At 46.9% G+C, this 20252-nt stretch overlaps 1 protein-coding gene across 2 annotated transcripts in view; it reads right to left on the bottom strand.

Annotated features, from left to right (window-relative positions):
• Positions 1 to 20252, bottom strand: part of mthfd1l (methylenetetrahydrofolate dehydrogenase (NADP+ dependent) 1 like) — a 218083-nt gene that overhangs the window by 57144 nt on the left and 140687 nt on the right. For both annotated transcript variants that reach the window (XM_038805377.1, XM_038805387.1), the window contains exon 24: positions 17508 to 17685. In XM_038805377.1, coding sequence (XP_038661305.1) covers positions 17508 to 17685 — 178 coding nt within the window. The remainder of the gene's footprint in view (positions 1 to 17507; positions 17686 to 20252) is intronic.

The following is a 20252-nucleotide window of genomic DNA, read 5'->3' as shown; positions in this document are numbered from 1 at the left end:
TTTGCACATTCTCCCCATGTTTGCGTGGGTTTCGCCCCCACAACCCAAAAATGTGCAGAGTAGGTGGATTGGCCACACTAAATTGCCCCTTAATTGGAAAAAATAAATAAAAATAATTGGGTAATCTAAATTTATTTAAAAAAAAGATGTGCAGGCTAGGTGGATTGGCCACGCTACATTGCCCCTTAATTGGAAAAAATGAATTGGGTATTCTAAATTTATAAAAAAAAACAGATGGTGGATTTTCTATAGTGCATATATATATTATATATGCACACCAAAAGAAAATGTTTCAACTTAAAAAGGGGATAGATCGAAGGAAATAATTGCATCAATGTTGTATCAGTGGATCATTTATCTTTTATAAAATGGATGTACCCTGTTCCCTGGAGAATCATTGTTGTGTTCTTTTTTTAATAAAACATTGCTATTTTAATTGGGCTACTTGATGTGAAATTTTGGATAATTAAATTGTGCGTAAAAATGACTGTATTATGACTGGTAGACTAACTGCATCATTAAAAAAAACAGGTTGCATTCAACAATGTTACAGCGTATGCTGCAGAATAAAGGCATATTCTACATATCCTAATCTGGTCCCCCAATTTTCTGTTATCATTCTACTGAATAAGGACATTCTGCCCATCAATTTACTATCACATGAACACATCTTAATCCCAATTCCCAGACCTTTAATATCACATCAGACAAGGTTTTCCCATCCTCAGAGTGATGGATTGGGAGACGTAGCTCTGACTCAGCTCCTGCTGCTGGAGCAGGATGTGATGCACATCAGCTGCTCGTTGAATGAAGGCAGGCAGCTGATTTAAGTAATTATGGCCCCAGTTAGGGAAGGATGCGCTGTGGACAAGGAAGATCAGACCTCCCTCCACCATGGCTGCAACAGGTTATCTGGAGCAGCCCGATTGTTTGGTTTGGTCCCTCTGAATTTTCATTTTACACTTAATTCTTAATAGGATGTCTGCATGGTGAGGCACTCTCCCAATCCTGCTTGTCCTTTGACTGAACTGGCAGCAACCAGGGTCTGTGCCCTTAATTGAACAATGAACTCAAGAGGGCCAATTAGGAAACTACCACTGGTTAAATTGCTGAGCTTGTCATACTGCCAGCAAGTGCAGGCTCAGGTCCACCAGTTAGTCCGAACTTTGAGGTTCCAAACCCTGCGTTAAAATCCTGCCCACCCAGTGTAATTCCACTCTCTTATTCACTAATCTCAGTGTCCTATTCATTCTCCATACCCTTTAATATCCCACAAAAATAAACATATAGTCAATTTAAAGTTTTCACAAAATCATACAACACGAGATGACCCATTACCCACCATGCCAATGGCAGCTCCGCAAAAGAGCTACCCAATTAGCCCCACTGATCGGCTTTCCCCTACCAACCCCCTTCCCTCCTCCAAACTATTGACATGTTATGCAAGATGTTAGAATTTATCCAATTCCCATTTGAAAATTATGAATCTGGTTCCATCGCACTCTTATGCAGATATTTAAAAACAAATTAAAATAAATAAATTGCTGCATAGAAACCCATCACCCCCCCTGATCTTTTTGCCATTTATTTTAAATCTGTTCTAGTCACAGCTAGATTTAGTCAGTGGAATTAGTTTATCCTTATTTACTCTTAAAACGCCCAATTTTGAACACTTATCAGCTGCAGTCAGTTGGTAGCACTTTCACCTATAGTTGGAAGGTTGTGGGTTCAAATTCCACTTCAGGACCTGTTCTTTGTGCTCAAGGCTGACTTTGAAATACACCACAGAGAGTGCTGCACCGCGATAGCGCTGTTTTTCGGATGAACTGAGGCTTTGGCTGCCTTCTTGGACGGATGTAAAAGATTTCATGGTACTATTTAAGAGCAGGACAGCTATCTCTAGCGATTGATTTAAAACATACACACAGGAGAGCAAAAACCTCCTCCTGAATTTGGACTTTTATTTTTAAACCACTACCATAGGGGCTGGTTTAGCACACTGGGCTAAATCGCTGGCTTTGAAAGCAGACCAAGACAGGCCAGCAACACGGTTCAATTCCTGTACCAGCCTCCCCGAACAGGCGCTAGAATGTGGCGACTAGGGGCTTTTCACAGTAACTTCATTGAAGCCTACTCGTGACAATAAGCGATTTTCATTTCATTTCGTTTTCTTCAGAGGAGAGGGTGATTGTTGTTTTTGCAAATTGAAGCAAAGGAGTCAAGGCTGAGGTCAACTGAAAACCTGGAAAGGAAACATGATAAACTGGGAAGTCTCATTTCTCAAAGCCCAGTAGGAAGTTGAAAGGACATAGACAAAAAGAATTTGAGGAAGTTATGAACACATAATACAGGACTCTGGTCAGACTGCACAAGTAGCACTGTCCCATTCTGGTCATTGAGATTCAAGGAAAACATTCAAACACTGGAATCAATGCAGAGAAAATATACAGACAATGTGCCAGATTCATCCATGTTCTGAAAAGTACTTGCATTTTTATACTGCCGTTGCAACATTAAGGCACCCCAAAACACTACAGCTAAAGCTGCATTTTTGAAGTGTAACCATTGCATGATTTGAACACAATACGGTCCCATAAACATCAAGAGATAATGACCAGATGTTTATCTAATGTGGTTGATTGAAGGATAAATATTGATCTGGATGTCAAAAGGAACTCCTCTGCTTTTCTTCATACACTGATCTGAGAGAGCAGACATGACTTTGTTTTAATGCCTCATCCTAAAAACAATACCTCCAACAATACAACAGTCCCGTAGCATTGTATTGGGAGGCACAGCCCAAATTCGGCACTCAAAGTCGCTGGAATGGCACTTGAACCCACAGCCTTAAGAGGTGATTGCTACTCATTGTATCGGGGCTGAGGAATATATTAGGATAGTGAACAGCCCCTTATTGCCTTGGATCCCTGGCATCGAGTCCAGCTCCAACAGTCGGATCTTCACCCTCAGTTCAAAAATCCTTGTCCACATACTTATTTCTCCAGTTTTAATCATAAGATTTAAAAAAATAAAACTTGATAACCCTCCAAGTGCCGGACTGGTCATTGATATACCCATTTACCAAGCTGTCAGTTTTGGCAACCTCATTTCTCCTCAACTCCAAATGAACGATTTCTCATGCATTTACTTCTCCCAACAAATTTAAAATTGGAAACCTTACTTCCAGCAGGATTTTATTACTCCTTCAGCCTATGGCCTTTAAAACACAATGTTGTCACCAAATCACAATAACTATGTACATGAGGCCCATTCTAGTTCATCCAGTTCTTTGCAGCATCCAGGATTTTGCCGTGGCGACAAAATTCCATGCATTGCTCACACGCTGCAAGAAATATTTCTGCCATCAATCTTTTGTCCTACTACTACAATTTACCTTGAAATAATAATCTAGATATCTCCTTACCATTTCCTTCATGGTTCCTACACAAGATCAGCTCTTGGAAACTACCTTTGCAAGTTCAACCGCTTGTATCTCTAGTTTTTCCTCATAGAAGACTCTTACTTTGGGCATCAGCTTTGCGGTTCTTCAAAGTGTCACCCACAGCTCAGTTTGTGCCATTCTCACCTCCGAGTCATAAAGTTGTGGGTTCAAGACCCACTTTACAGATTCAGGCTGACATTCCCATATAGTACTGAAGTAGTGCTACACTACCATAGGTGCCATCTTTCAAATAAGACATTAAACTAAGGCCATCTCAGCCCTCTCAGGTAGGCGTAAAAGATCCATGGCACCAAGAACCAGGGCGTTCTCAATTTCTTGGCTAATATTTATCTCTCAAATCAAAAACAATTTATTTTTAGATTGCACCTTTGTCGTAATGAGACATCCCTAGCTGCTTCACAGGAACATTAAAGAACAAAGTATGACACAGAGCCATATATAGACATATTAGGCCAAATGACTAAAAGCTTGGTCAAAGAGGTTGGTTTTAAGGAATGTTTTACAGGAGGAAAGCAAGGCAGAAGGGCGGAGAGGCGTGGAGGGGGAGGGGGGGGGGGGGGGTTTAAACCCCAGAGATTGAGACCTGGGCAACTGAAGGCACACTAGAGAAGCGCAGATATCTCAAGAGGGCTGTGGGAATGAAGAAGATAGAAGATTACAGAGATAGGGGTGACCGAGTCCATGGTGGAATTTGAAAAGGATGAGAATGGTAAAAATCAAGAAGTTGTTGACCAGGAGTTAATGTAGGTGAGCATGCACAGGGATGAAAAGGGAACAAAATTTGGTGTAGACTAAGACACAGGCAGTAGAGATTTGGATGACCTCAAGTTTATGGAAAGTAAAATGTGAGCGATCAGCCAGGGGTGCATTGGAATAGTTGAGTCTAGGAAGTAACAAAAGCGGGAATAAGCAGAGCCAGGTCATTACCTCATTGGCGTTTGTGGGAGCTTGCTCTGCTCAAATTGGCCGCAGCATTTTCTACAACGACTAAACTTCAAAATACATAATTGGCTGTAAAGTGCTTTGTTGAAGGCGCTAAAAAAATGCAAGTGTTTTTTTATTCAGTCCTTGGGGCTTCATTTTCTAACCGGAGTTCCAGCTTCTGCCTTTGGTAGCAATTGCATATTTCCTCGGAATAAGGGTTAAATAAATATGTGAAAATACTTTCCTCAGATACTTTAAGGTTACTTTGATTTAAGAAACATTCGGACCATAAACACAAAAACAAAATGACCAGCTCTTCCATTAGTCTCCTCTCCATGCCAAATTTGATTTGATGCCAAAACATTACTGACCATCTAAATCCATCCCACTACCACCACTCTAGCCAATTAGCAGAGAAAAGTTCAATATGACCTTGCCTTGCACTCTCTGTCTGGATACTGTCAAGCGTTGAGTGTTGATAGGATGTGTCCCGATTTGTCTGAGCCCTTCATTTTTCAGGCAGTGAGACGGGGGAGCTACATGAAATAAGCAAGTGTTTTTCCCAGGATGACACTATAGTGCTTTCACAGTTTATTTAAAGACCTCATATCTTTACTCGCTTGGCTGTGGTCCACAGCAGATATCGTCAACGTAGCAATCCTGCATTGTTGTAGCCACTGCAAGCACATTTGTAACAGGGACAAAATTGTCATAAATCAACCCATTACCTGACTACTTGTCAGACATGGCCCAGTTCGGGCAGCACGGTGGCGCAGTGGGTTAGCCCTGCTGCCTCACGGCGCCAAGGTCCCAGGTTCGATCCCGGCTCTGGGTCACTGTCCGTGTGGAGTTTGCACATTCTCCCCGTGTTTGCGTGGGTTTCGCCCCCACAACCCAAAGATGTGCAGGCTAGGTGGATTGGCCACGCTAAATTGCCCTTTAATTGGAAAAATTTAATTGGGTACTCTAAATTTTAGAAGAAGAAAAAAAAAGACATGGCCCAGTTAGTAGAACTATTGCATCATCAGCCAGAAGGATGTGGGCTCAAGCACAACTTGGTCACATATTCCAGACTGACATTCCAGTGCAGAACTAAAGGAGTGCTATACTGTTTTTGAGGTGTCATCTTTCAGGTGAAATGTTAGACCTGGGCCCCAACTTTTCACAGTAACTTCATTGCAGTCTTAATGTAAGCCTACTTGTGACAATAAAGATTATTATTATTAACTGCACTCTCAGCTGGGCCGAAAACATCCCACTGCACTATTCTGAAGGGACATTCTCCCAGTGACCTGGTCAATATCTAAACCACCATCACAAAACAGGTTACCTGGCTGCTAATTTCAGTGCTGTTTGTTATTGCTGGTGATTCAGGCCCTGGATGAGGCGAGCGAGCGAGAACTTAAAATGAGCAAGGAACTGATTGAAGTGCACAAGATTATGTGGGCACGGACAGGGTGGATATGAAACAGCTGTTCCACAAGACATAGGAGCAGAATTGGGCCATTCGGCCCTTCGAGTGCTCCGCCATTCAATCATGGCTGATAGGTTTCTCATCCCCATTCTCCTGCCTTCTCCTCATAACCCCTAATTCCCATATTAATCAAGAACTATCTATCTCTGACTTAGGACTTCTGGTGGCGGATATGGTGTGAGTGGTCGCACACAGGGCAGTTCCTGCTCTAAGGCATAGGAAAGAGCTCTTTTTACCCGATATTGGGTGCAATTTCAACAAAAAGGTGTAGTTGAAGGTCGGAGTAGTTTTTCCCCAGGAGTGGTATGTCCGCTGGTTACCAAACAAGACATAAGACGGTGAGAGACCTGACCAAAGACTTGAAGGACATCTGTGGTGCAGCAGTCGGTGTAAGGATGGCTGCAGAGAAGGGCTGCTGTCAGGCGGAAAGCCCCAGGTGGAGCAGTTGATGACTTTTACTCGCGAGGAATTCCACCAGCAAAGGAAGGAGATGCAGGAGGTTCGCTGGAGGCCATCAAAGGAGCTGGGGCATCCCTGAAAAGCTGATGGAATGTCTGAAGAAGTATTTGGAGATGCAGGGTCGCAGATCAGAGAGATCGAAGGCGTGATCTCGGACCACAGCGATCGAGTGGTTGCACTGGAGGTGAAGCTGGGGCTCTTAGGAGACCCGTGCAAAACATTGAGGGCAAAGGTGGAGGATCAGGAGAACACCTTGAGAAGGCAGAACCTGCGAATAGTGGGCCCGCCTAAAGGAAAGGAAGGTGCGAGTGCCATGAGGTACGTTTCAAAGATGCTGGCGGGCTGGTGGTGGAGGGGGTGCTAGATAAGGCCCCTGAAGTGGACAGAGCACACAGGTCCGAGGCAGAAGCCTAGAGCTGGGGAGCCTCTGTGGGTGGTGATTGAGAGACTCCACAAATTTGTGGAGAGAGATGTTGCGTTGGGCTAGGGAGAAGTGTATCTGAAAATGGGAGGAGAACAAGGTCCGAATATATCACGACATTAGACCGAGTTGGCAAAACGGCGGGCAGGGTTCAAGAAGGCCAAGGTGAAGTTGTGCCGGCGAAGGATCAGGTGTGGTGTACTCTACCCAGCGAAATTATGGGTGATGTTTGAATGCCAGGAATATTACTTCGAGATCCCAGAAGCGGCCGAGGACTTCATCAAGGAGCATAAACTTGGGTAGAACGGAGTGGAACGATGCTGGGGAACTGGCATTTCGGAATGGTTGGGAATATGGTTTAAGTGGGGGTAGGGAGTTTTTCTTTTTGCTCCCTCCGATTTGGAGGGCGTCCTTTTTTGGGTTTGTTGTTTACTGTTGGGTTGGTACGGGTCGAAGGTTTATGTGCATCCTCCCTCTTGTTTTATGGGGCTGTTTGTGTTTATCGTTTGCTTTTGGGGAGGTGACCTGGAATTCAGGTTGAGTCTTCATTTAGGTCGGAGAGGGCAAGGTCAGCAGGATGGATGGTAGTGGGAAACGGAGGCGTAAGCCTCCGGTAAGGTTGGTGACGGGAGACATCCGAGGATTTAATGGACCGTTTAAATGATCGGGGGTGTTTGTGCACCTCGGGAGCTTGAAAGTGGAGGTGGTCTCTCTGTAGGAGACACACCTCCGTGTAAAGAACCAGGTTTGGTTAAGGAATGAGTGGGTCGGGCAGGTTTTCCACTCTGGATTCGATTCGAAATCGAGGGGAGTGGCAATTTTAATGAGTAAGAAAATGAGATTTGTGAGTTTGAAGGAAGTGAGGGATCTGGGTGGGGGATATGTGATTGTGAGTGGGGTATTGGAAGGGAGGCTGGTGGTGTTGGCAAACGTGTATGTACCAAATTAGGATGATGTAGGTTTTATGAGAGGGTTGCTGGCAACAATTCCGGACTTGGCAACGCACCAGTTGATTATGGGAGATTTTAAGTGTCCTAGAGACGAAGGTGGATAGGTCAAGCCCCAGGTCGATGGGTAGGGTACGAATGGCAAAAGAGCTGGGTGGGTTTATAGAAAGGATGGTTATGGTGGATCCGCGGCGCTTCAAGAACCTGGGGGGAAGGAAGTATTCCTTTTTTTCTCCCACACATTTATAAGGTGTATTCATTTTGTGGTGAGCCGGGAGATTTTGGTTGGGGTGGAGGGGGCAGAGTACTCGGGGATAGTTATTTCGGACAACGTGCCCCACTGGTTGGAGATTCGGCTTAGACCGGGATGAGAGCAGAGGTCAGGGTGGAGGTTTGATTCAGGGTTTTTGGCAGATGACCGCCTAAAGAGCGAGATAATGGAGGTGGATAGGGAGTATTCAAGGGTGCCCACCACGGAGGTGCAGACAAACAGGTGCATTTTGCTGCCTTGTAAGCAATGAAGTTTTCAGCTATTTGCAGCATGTTCAGGTTCATACAGATCTGTTTTTCTGCAATTCCCCTTAGTTACAGGGTCAATAACGAGGGAGCATAATCTTGAAGTGAGGGGCAGGAGGTTTAGAGGAGATTTGAGAAAAGGGTTTTTCATTCAGATGGTAGTGGGAGCCTGGAATGCACTGTTTGGGAGGGTACTAGAGGCGGGAAACCTACGTATCTTTGTACAACCTTTAAAAAGTGGATGAGCACGTGAAATATCATAACATTCAAGGCCATGGGCCAAGTGCTGGAAAGGGGAATTAGTGGAGATTTAGTGTAGTTTTGTCGAGGGGCTTTGGAGGAGGAAAAGGTTGCTGGGGCAATGTGACAGGCTGACAACGGGGAAGGCGGTAGACAGCTACGTAGGGCTAGAGGGGTGCAGTATGAATATGGGGAGAAGGCGAGTAGCGTGCTAGCGCACCAGCTGCAGAAGCAGACCACATCCAGGGAAATACTGAGGAAACGGACTAGGGATGAGGTGTCGGAGCCAGGGAAGATAAATGAGGCATTTTAGGGAGTATTACCAGGGATTGTACGAGGCGGATCCTAGGCCAAAGGAGAGGGACTTGGGATGGTTTTTGGAGAGCTGCAGTTTCCCCAGTTGGAAAAAATAAAGAGGCAAGCGCTGGAGGAGCCCCTGGGGCTGAGAGAGGTGTTGGATAGTATCAGGAGTATGAAGTCAGGGAAGGCCGCAGAGCTGGATGGATATCCGGGAAAATTTTAGAAGGAATTCGCGACAGACCTGGCACACAGCTTTTGGGGGCGTTGAAGAGGGAGCTGCCGGAAATGATAACGGAGGCAGTGATTTTTTTTTTTTTTTTTTTTATAAATTTAGAGTACCCAATTATTTTTTCCAATTAAGTGGGCAATTTAGCGTGACCAATCCACCTGTCCTGCACATCTTTTGGAATGTGGGGGCGAAACCCACGCAGACACGGGGAGAATGTGCAAACTCCACACGGACAGTGACCCAGGGCCGGGATTCGAACCCGGGTCCTCAGCGCCGTAGGCAACAATGCTAACCACTGTGCCACCGTGCTGCCCCTCGGAGGCAGTGATTACGTTAACCCTGAAAAAGCGGAAAAACCTGGTGGAATGTGGGTCGTACAGGCCATATCACTGTTGAATACTGATGTGAAAGTATAGGCTAAATTTCTGGTGGGTAGGATGGAGGATTGTGTCCCGGGAGTGGCTGCGGAGGATCAAACAGCTTCGTAAAGAGCAGGCAGCTCGCGAGTAATACAAGAAGGTTGTTGAATGTAGTCATGAATCCATCAGGTGCCCTGGTACCGGAAGTAGTGGCGTCCGTGGACGCGGAGAAGGCATTCAACCGGGTTGGGTGGCAGTACTTGTTCGAGGTTTGGGTGCGCTTGCTATATGTGGCACCAAAGGAGTGTGCGAACTAATGAGATGAGCTCACGAAGCTTTGAATTACACAGGGGTACAAGGCAGGTGCCCACTGTTGCCGTTGTTGTTTGCACTGCCCATAGCCCCCAGCCCTCCCCATTGCTTTTTTAGTTGTCCTCTTCTTGCTTTTAAAGGCTTACCAATGCTCTGGCTTCCCCCTATTCCTTGCCACATTGTATGCTTTTTCCTTTGCTTTTATGCTCTCCTTGACTTCCCTTGTCAGCCATGGTTGCCTTGTCCTTTCCATAGCCTGTTTCCTCCGTCTTGGGATGAATTTCTGTTGTGCCTTCCAAACAACCCGCAAAACTGCTGGTCCTCACTGCTAGACTCCTCTTCCAATCAACTCTGGCCAGCTCCTCCCTCAAGTCTTTGTAGTTACCTTTATTTAATTGCACTATTACATCTGATTCCAGCTTCTCCCCCTCAAACTGCAATGTGAATTCTAACATATTGTGGTCACTGTCCCTTCACTTTCTTATATGCCTTTTCTATCTCCTGATTTTCTGTTTAACATACTGGCTATTGCTCGGGGGCCTGCGCATATCTTCCATCAGGGTTTTTTTTTCTTTGTAATTCCTCAACTCTACCCACAGATTCAATGTCTTCTGACCGTTTACCTTTTATCCTATACAGCGTGCTTTTAGGTACAACACCCTCAGTCCTGCGTTGACCACCTCACCTTCCCATAGCTTTATCTGTTTTTACTGTGCCTGAAGTTAGATTCCTGCTGCTTTCTGTTCTATTACATGTGCTGGAGCCTTTACTAACCTCTCCTGAGCCCTTGCCCCTTTAACTAATTTAAACTCCTCATTATTCTCCTGCACTCTCACTGTCTCCTTTTTGTGATTTTCTAATTTTCCACACAGATGAACCCTCCCCTCCCACCATTTAGTTTAGAGCCCTAGTTATGCAATTCGTCAGGACTCTGGTCCCAGCTTGGTTCAGGTGAAGACTGTCCGATTGAAACAACTCCCTCCTTCCCCATGACTGGTGCCAGTCCATGAACTCAAACCCATTTCTCCCACGCCAACCTTCAAGCCACACATTTACTTCTTTAATATTGCCAATTAGCTCGTGGCTCAGGTAGTAATCCAGACATTATTACCCTTTTGGCTCTGCTTTTTACTTTAGTTCCTAGCTGCTCGTTTAAAAAAATATAAAGTTGACTACCCAATTCTTTTTTTCCCCCCAATTAAAAGGCCAATTTATTATGGCCAATCCACCTACCCTGAGCATCTTTTGGGGTTACGTGGGTGAGACACACACAGACACGGGGAGAACGTGCAAACCCCACACGGATAGTGACCTGGGGCTGGGATCGAACCAGAGTCCCCGGCACCATGAGGCAGTAGTGCTAACCACTCTGCCACCGTGCTGCCCTAGCCCCTAATATTCCTTCAGCAGAGCTTCCGTTCTTGTCCTACCTATGTTGTTGGTACGTACGTGGACCACTACAACTGGATCTTAATGCTCCCACTCCAGGTTTCTCTGCAGCCCAGCTGAGATGTCCCAAACCGGAGCACCAGGCAGGTAACACAACCTTCGGGACTCTCGATCCTGGTCACAGAATAATGTCAATGCCCCTAACGATACTATCCCTAATTACGCCCAGATTTCTTTCCTCACCCCACTTGAATGGCTCCTTGTAACACAGTCCTGTGGTCAGTTTGCTCATCCTCCTTGCAATTCCCCTTAGTTGCAGGGTCAATAACGTGGGGGCATAACCTCGAAGTGAGGGGCAGGGGGATTTGAGAAAAACGTTTTTCACCCAGATGTGGTGAGAGCCTGGAATGCACAGTCTGGGAGGGTAGTAGAGGTGGAAAACCCCACAAACCTATGTGCCCTTTAAAAAGTGGACAAGCACATAAAATGTCATAACATTCAAGGCTATGGGCCAAGTGCTGCAAAGTGGGATTAGTGGAGATTTAGTGAAGTTTTGTCGTTGTAAACGCAATGAATCGGATGGCCTCTTCTGTACTGTATGACTCTATGCAGCTGCTGGACTGGACCCCATCAAGGTGAGTATTGGGCGAGTCCTGCAAAACCAGGGTGCTAGGAACTGATTAGCTAAGTTTGTAAAATTACCTTCTCTTCAAACTCCTCGCAGGCTAGTGTGCCTCCCAGGTCCCTCAAGGAGTTTGTGGGCCACCTCAGCAGCACCTCACACCACTCCCAACTTGCAACGGGAATCAGGAAGTCCCAACCTCACTGCAAAGAATTCCCTCTTACTGACTACCAATTACATGCCTGCGATTCCTGGCAGCAGTTACCTGCCACCAAATTCCTTTCCCCGCTTGACTGTACTATAATGTGTCCAGCTTGGTGTTGGGCGTAAGCTCAGGAGATGTCATCTAAATCAGGCATTTTGAAAGTGGGGGTCGCGACCCGCAGGTGGGTCATGGGCAGGTGTCGGGAGGGTCGCTGAGCCATCCATGGAGGCGTCCCCAATCACGTGAATTCAGGCGCAACGGCCGCAGCAGCCAGCTTTTAAAAATGCCGGCTGCGAGCGGCTTTAAAAATGTGGACACGCTGAACATGCATGCCTACTCGTCAGTGCGCATGTCCAGAGCCCAGAGAGAAACACTGCCTCCTCCTGATGTCTGGTGTGGGGCGTAAAGATCGGCCGCCGTAAGTCGTGAAGGTCGGCCCGTTGGTAAAATTGGGCAAAAAAGTTTGAAAAACAGTGATCTAAATGAAGCTCCATTAAGGTCAGCCAGGCTGTCACATCCCTGATCATGTCTAGTTCAACACCAAGGCTTGCCCACAAACCCTTCCAATTTACCTGGCAAAAGTTGGGAACATTGTGGTAAATGGAAGACAAAGACTGAAGAAAAAAAAATCCGTAAATAATCAGCTGGTCAGGTTGCATCAACAGAGAAACAGAAGCCAGTTAACTGACATTTCAAGGATCGAGACTTCCTCAGGACAGGCACTGCTTGACCATATCTTTTTATTAAAACCGTAAAAAAATATATACAAGACAAAACGGTACAAACAATAACTGTGTTGGAGAAACAAGGTACCCTCCCCTCAGTACCAACGTACGGGGAAGGGGCGTAGGATACTGTTTATTAAAACAGTTCACAACACAGTTGCACTAAACAGTGTGCTGGACAGACCAGATACCCTTGCCTCAGTGCCAACAGAAAGGAAAGGAAGTGGGGTGGTGGGGAGAGAGGGGAAAGGAGGGTGGTGAAGAGGGACGGAGTCAGGGTGTTGGGCATTGCCTGACCAGCTTTGTTCTGTTTATGCTTTCAGGTTTCCAGATGCTCCAATATTTAAGTGTCCGATGGAAGATTGCTTGTTATGATCCAGTTTTCAGTCCATGCTCTGTCTATACCTACCCTCACTATATTTTTGCTAATTGCAAAATGCTTAACTAAAACCTGCAGCTTTAAACCAGGAACTCCTCATCAGACACTGGGACTAACCTGTATGACCACAATTGTCAGCTGCATAATTTATTGAACGAGTGAGATATTCCATGTACAGACTAAACAGAAGTCCCAGAACAGGACAACTCAGTAAATGTTGTTTCTTTTGCTATTCAATATCGTTTAAGGTTTCAAATTGCCTTGTTCTTCTTAGGCAAAATAGCAATGAACATCTGTTCACTGACAATAAATCCCTGCCCGCATAAAAACAACGAAGCATCTTTGTTTTCCAATAAATTAAAACTTATCGCCCATTTCTATTTTGAATAAAATCTGTACCTCTACACCAACAAAAGGCTGATGCAAGACCATAAAACATAGGAGCAGAATTAGGCCACTCAGGCCATCGAGTTTGCTCCGCCATTCAATCATGGCTGATATTTTTCTCATCCATTCTCCTGCTTTCTCTCCATAACCCCTGATCCCCTTATTAACCAAGAACCTATCTATCTCCGTCTTAAAGACACTCAGAATACTCAGTTGTTCCTCATAGGACAAGCTCTTCATTCCAGGGATCATTCTTGTGAACCTCCTCTGGACCCTTTCCAAGGCCAGCTCATCCTTCCTTAGATAAGGGGCCCAAAACTGCTCACAATACTCCAAATGGGGTCTGACCAGAGCCTTATATAGCCTCAGAAGTATATCCCTGGTCTTGTATTCTAGGCCTCTCGACATGAATGCTGTCATTGAAATTGCCTCCCTGACTGCCGACTGAACCTGCACATTAACCGTAAGATAATCTTGAACAAGGATTCCCGAGTCCTTTTGTGCTTCTGATTTCCTAAGCATTTCCCCATTTAGAAAATAGTCTATTCCTCCATTCCTCCTTCCAAAGTGCATAACCTCACTTTTCCACATTGTATTCCATTTGCCAATTCTTTGCCCACTCTCCTAGCCTGCCAAGTCCTTCTGCAGCCCACCTGCTTCCTCAATACTACCTGTCAGTCTACAGATCTTTGTATCATCTGCAAACTTAGCAACAGTGCCTTCAGTTCCTTCGTCCATATCATTAATGTATATTGTAAAACGTTGTGGACCCAGTACAGACCCCTGAGGCACACCACTTGTCATCAGCTGTCATCCTGAAAAAGGCCCCTTTATCCCCACTCTCTGCCTTCTGCCAGTCAGCCAATCCTCTATCCATGCCGGGATCTTACCCGTAACATATTTAACAGCCTCCTATGTGGCACCTTGTTAAAGGCCTTCTGGAAATCTAAATAAATCACGTCCAGTGGTACTCCTTTATCTAACTTCCTTGTTACCTCCTCAAAGAACAGATTTGTCAGACATGACCTTCCTTTGGCAAAGATGTGCTGACTCAGTCCTATTTTGTCATGCATTCCCAAGTACTCTGCAATCTCATTTTTAATAATGGACTCTAATATCTTACTAATGACGGAAGTCAGGGTAACCAGCCTATAATTCCAATCTTCTGCCTCTCTACCTTCTTAAACAGCGGTGTTACATTAGCCACTTTCCAGTCCTCTGGGACCCTTCCTGCCTCCAGCGAATCTTGAAAGATCACCACCAATGCCTCCACAATCTCCTCAACTATCTCTTTTAGAATCCTGGGGTTTAGTCCATCTGGTCCAGGTGATTTATCCACCTTCAGACCTTTCAGTTTCCCCAGAACCTTCTCCTTAGTAATGGTCACTGCACTCACCTCTGCCCCCTGGTTCTCCTGGAGCTCTGGCATCCACTGGTGTCTTCCACCATGTATATGTAATAAACTCATTAATCAGCTGCAGAAACTCTCTCGTAACCAAAATCCATTGTAACTGAAAAGAATCACCTTGACCGATTTAAGTGCAGTATGGAAACATTTTTCTATAGTTCATTTCTTGGATGCTCAAGTCAGAAAAATGGGTTTTAAGGAAGGTATTAAAAAAGGAGGAGAGAAGAGTAGATGGACTGAGAGGGAATTTCACACTGTTGGGCCGAGGCAGCTGAAAACATGTTAGTCAATAGAGGAGCAAAAGGAGAGGGGATAAAGATACACAAGAGACCAGAGTCACAATAACTCAAGAATATAGGCTATCAAGCCTGTCAGATTCTAGACTTACACTGCAGCATTCTCCATCTGATGCAATCATATTACCATCAAAGATTCTTTCTCATAATTGCCAGTGAACACTAAACTGGCTAAGATTTGGGTTTAGCTCTTCAAAGTGTCAAAAGCTATTTATTGATGCAGCACACAGAAATCAGAGGCTGTCCAAAATTCCTTAGACGCTGTTAGACAGACTTGTGTTATATTTTTGAGTGAAATAGAATAATTTATTACTAAAGAGAAAATGCTGGAAAATCTCAGCAGGTCTGGCAACATCTGTAGGGAGAGAAAAAAGCTAACGTTTCGAGTCCAGATAACACTGTTTTGGGTTAAGCTCCACATCTAGGCCAACACCCCAGTGGAGTGCTGCAGTGGTGCTATCTTGTTAGAAATGCGGTTTTCCAGATGCCATTGTAAATGCAGGCTGTCTCTCATGTGGATGTAAAAGATTCCAGGGGACTACATTGAATAAAAGCAGGGAGTTATCCCTCAATCAACATGACAAAAAAAAAAAATTACCTGGTCTTTATCACATTGCTGTTTATGGGAGTTTGCGGTGCACATTACAGCAGTGACTGTACTTCATTGGCTGCAAACTATTTTGAATTCATGTAGTTGCGATGGTGCTAGCACAATTCAAATCTTGTATTTTTCCATAATTTAAACATCAACATCGCGGCTCCCGTCTGCACTTTGCATTTCTCTCTTTCATAGAATCAGTTTTACAGCCCTTCGGCCCATTGTGTCTGTGCCAGCGATCAGCTGGGTCCCGAAGGTCAACCAGTTGATAAAAGTAGGTCCCGAGAAAAATAGTTGAAAAACACGGTCCTACATTACAATAGTGACTACATTCCGAAATAACTTTGCTGGCTGGAAGGGGCTTTGGGATGTCTAGAGTTTGCAAAAGACACTATAAAAATGCAAGTATTTTGTCTTCCATCCAACAACCAGTTGTGTATGGACCACATGTAACACATCAACAATAGAATTCACCCTTGGAAGTCAAAAAATGTAGTCCCACTTGTGATCACATACCTTGGGCTAAATTCTCCGACCCTAATTGCCCAGGGCCGCCGAAAATCCCGCCCCCAGCGTGGCAGAAATTCTCCCCACCCGGGATTGGCGGGGGCGCGAATCACGCCCCACCGATTGGCGAGCCCCTTGTGGCGATTCTCCGGCCCGCGATGGGCCGAACTCCCGCCGCTGGGAGGCCTCTCCCGCCGCCGTGGTTTGAACCACCTCTGGTGGTGGCGGGATCGGGCCCCTGGGGGGGGCGATCGGACCAAAGTGGCCAGGCCCGTGATCGGGACCCACCGATCGGCCCAGTGCAGTGGGGGCACTCTTTTTCTTCCGTCGCCGCCACGGCCTCCACCATGGCGGAGGCGGAAGAGAATCCCCCAGCATGCATGCGCCGGTGGTGACGTCAGCGGCAGCTGACGCACCGGCGCATGCGCAAACCGGCGAAGGCCTTTCGGCCAGCCCCGGGCGTCAAAGGCCGCTGGAGCCGGTTTGGGTGCCAGCCGGTGTGGTGCCAACCACTCCGGCACGGGCCTAGCCCCTCAATGTGAGGGCTTTGCCCCTAAAGGTGCAGAGAACTCCGCACCTTTGGGGAGGCCCGACGCCAGAGTGGTTGGCGCCACTCCGCTACGCCGGGACCCCCCGCCCCGCAGGGGAGAATCCCGCCCCTTGTTGCAGTTTCACTCCCCATTTAACTTTCTGGGGATTCAGAGAGGGCTGTGTTTAGCACTGTTGGCTGATTGATGAATCAATTCTGGGTCAGTACGGCCAGGCCGGAGTATCAGCAAATTAAGACATTTGCAACTTGGTTGAGAATGAGTGTAAACTTCATATGTGCAAATGAGGCTCCATGATGCTCTATGAAATGGTGACTTGGAGGCACAAGTCTTGAGTGTCCTTATTTTTGTACAGCAAATTAATTTCAAGCAAATGCCTGGGCAGCACAGTAGCACAAGTGGATAGCACTGTGGCTTCACAGTGTCAGGATCCAGGTTAGATTCCCCGCTGGGTCAGTGTCTGTGCGGCGTCTGCACGTTCTCCCCATGTCTGCATGGGTTTCCTCCGGGTGCTCCGGTTTCCTCCCACAGCCCAAAGACGTGCAGGTTAGGTGGATTGGACATGCTAAACTGCCTTTAGTGTCAGAAAAGGTTGGGAGGGTTGCGGGGGTGGGGTGGAAGTGAGGGCTTAAAGTGGGCCGGTGCAGGCTCCATGGGCCAGGTGGCCTACTTCTGCACTGTATGTTCTATGTTCTTTCCCACTGCCGGTCACTTAACTACTTTGGCTATCATCATTATTGCATCTTTTTTGTGTGTATTTTGATGCTTAGCTAAATAAAGAATGAAAAGGAAGCCTCACCTTTAGGTCATAAAGATATCTGAAGTTACTCTTCTGATCTGCTGCCTGGCTGATAGCCTCAGCCAGTTGCAATGATCCACTGCCTCCTAAAGCCCAGATGTTGCATGGCACAGCATCGTAAGCTCCAGACTGTTTTGCAATTTGACAGGCGAGGTCAATCTCTGCTTCAGTGTCAGTCCTATGGAAAGAAAGACACACGGTTATAAAATACTTTCCACAACTGTAGAACATCCGAAGTGATTCAAGCCAAAGCACTTTTGAAGTGTAATGTAGGAAATGTGGTTGCCAATTTGTGCACATTAAAGTCCTACAAACAGCATTGTAGTCAAAACCAGAGCATCTTGTTGAGGTTGGTGGAGGGATAAAAATTGGGCGAGACATCTGAAGAACTCTGTTTTTCTTCCCTGGGAAGAACCCTGGGATCTTTACCCATCTGAAAGACAGCACACCTATTGCCCTTCTCTACCTCCACCTCCATTGTTTACGACCACAATGTTTAGTAGCACAGTGGTTAGCACCGATGCTTCACAGTGCTCGGGTCCCAGGTTCAATTCCTGGCTTGGGTCACTGTCTGTGCGGAGTCTGCACATTCTCCGTGTCTGCGTGGGTTTCCTCTGGGGACACGGGTTTCCTCCCACAAGTCCCAAAAGATGTGGGGTGGAATTCTCCGCTCCTCACGTCGGGTGGGAGAATCGCGGGAGGTCCGCTCTCGCACCTCCCGCGATTCTCCCACCCCCCCCCCCAAAATGCCGTGTCGCGTTTTGTGACACGCCACTCGGAGAATCGCGGGCCGCCGTTTTTCATTGCGGCCCGCAATTCTCCGACCCGGATGGGCCGAGCGGCCTGCCGTTCGCGACCGTTTCACGACGGCGGCAACCACACCTGACCGCTGCCGTCGTGACCACGACGCGAGATGCCCGTTTGGGGCTTGTGTGGGGCCTAGAGGGGACTGAGCACCATGACCGTGCTCGGGAGGGGACAGGCCCGCGATCGGTGCCCACCGATCGGTGGGCCGGCGTCTCAATGGGCACACTCTTTCCCCTCCGCCGCCCCGCAAGATCAAGCCGCCACGTCTTGTGGGGCGGCGGAGGGGAAGACGGCAACCGCGCATGCGCGGGTTGGAGCCGGCCAACCTGCACATGCGCGGCTGACGCCATTAGGCGCGTCGGCCGCATCATTCTCGGCGCGCCGGGCCTGGATGCCAGCGACAAGGCCCCGCGATCGAGTTTCCCGGCACGGCCCTCCTAGCCCCCCGGCGGTCGGAGAATAGGGGGCCAGGAGAGGCCTCCGAGAACCTCTCCGGGTTTCACAACGGCGTCGGGCCTTTCGGAGAATTCCGCCCTAGGTTTCGATCCCCTTGATCATAGCACTGATGTTCAAGATAATTAAAGGAGTTTATAGGGTAGACAGAGAGAAGCTATTTGCTCTGGTGGGGTAGTCCCCACAAGGTTGCTAAGGCTTGGGTGGGCCAATTTGACACGCATTAGATTTTTGTTAGGTAAGAATTTGTAAGGGTTGTTTGGAGGCTAAAGCAGGTGTATAGAGCCAAGATATAGATTAGCCATGATCTAACTAAATGGCCTGCCCCGGTGTTGAACTAGTTTGCAACCTTGCTCAGTATGTAGTTCAATACAAGGGCATTTAAGGTCAGGAAATGAACAGTCAATCAATGTTCATTTCCCAGTGTCCACATTTCACCAGCACAGGTACTGTTTATTGTACACTTTTACTTCAGCTGGGAGTAGGGAGAAAAGGGGGGTACACAAATTGAGAGCCTTGGAGGGTTAGTTTCAACAGGCCATGCTTACTGCTGAAAGATTAGAAACTGACCTGTTCCAGGACTAACTGTTTGATACCTCAGTCCTATAACTTGCCTGTACTCGGGTGCACTTTTGATTATGACCAGTCAGCCTGCCCTATCAATAATATCTAGAGCACTCGCCCTAAAGGTGCAGGCTAACTCAAGCTGTTGCTGCTTTGGGTAGGGTAGTCAGTGTTAATAAGAGATTACCCAGTTCAGTGTACTCTGCAATTTTAGCTGTTTAAATGTATATGAACATATGAATTAGGAGCAACAGTAGGCCATTCAGCCCCTCAAGTCTGCCCCAACATTCACAAAGCCATGACTGATCTGATAATGGTCTCAACTTCACAGTCTGCCTACTCCCAATGACCGTTGACTCCCCTTCTTAATTGAGAATCTATCTACCTCTGCCTTAAAGATATTCATTGGCCCTGCTTCCACCACTTTCTGGGGAAGAGGGTTCCAAAGATTCACAATCCTCGGAGAAATAATTTCTTCTCATCTCCATCTTAAATGGGAGACTCCTTGGGTGTGATTCTCCGTTAGCCGATGCCGAAATTAGGAAAGGCGATTGGGCAGAGTATCGGTTCAGACGGCAAAATCGCAGCAGGCGCCGATTTGACGACAAACCACAATGCTTCAGCACCTCTACAGCGGCGCCAATGCGTTCCAGAACGCACGTAGACACCGTTTGCTATCATTAGGTGCCCAACCCAGTATTCTCCGGGGCTGCCATGATTCTCCACCTCCGATGGGCTGAGTTCACTACAGCGTGGTTCACTTGTGGTTTTAAAAATCGTGAAACCGGTGTGGCGGCTGCTGAGGGAGGGGGTACGGAAGGTGTCCAACGTCATCATAGTTTGCTCACAGTTGTGCCGCTGGCCAGGGCGAGTAGTGGGGAGAGGCCAGGAGGTGGGCTAAGGGGTCGGGTTGGACGGGCA

The sequence above is a fragment of the Scyliorhinus canicula genome, chromosome 1 (genome assembly GCF_902713615.1).
Source record: "Scyliorhinus canicula chromosome 1, sScyCan1.1, whole genome shotgun sequence".
Lineage (NCBI taxonomy): Eukaryota > Metazoa > Chordata > Chondrichthyes > Carcharhiniformes > Scyliorhinidae > Scyliorhinus > Scyliorhinus canicula.
The sequence above is the reverse complement of the archived record's forward strand: the minus strand, read 5'-3'. Positions and strand labels throughout refer to the sequence as shown.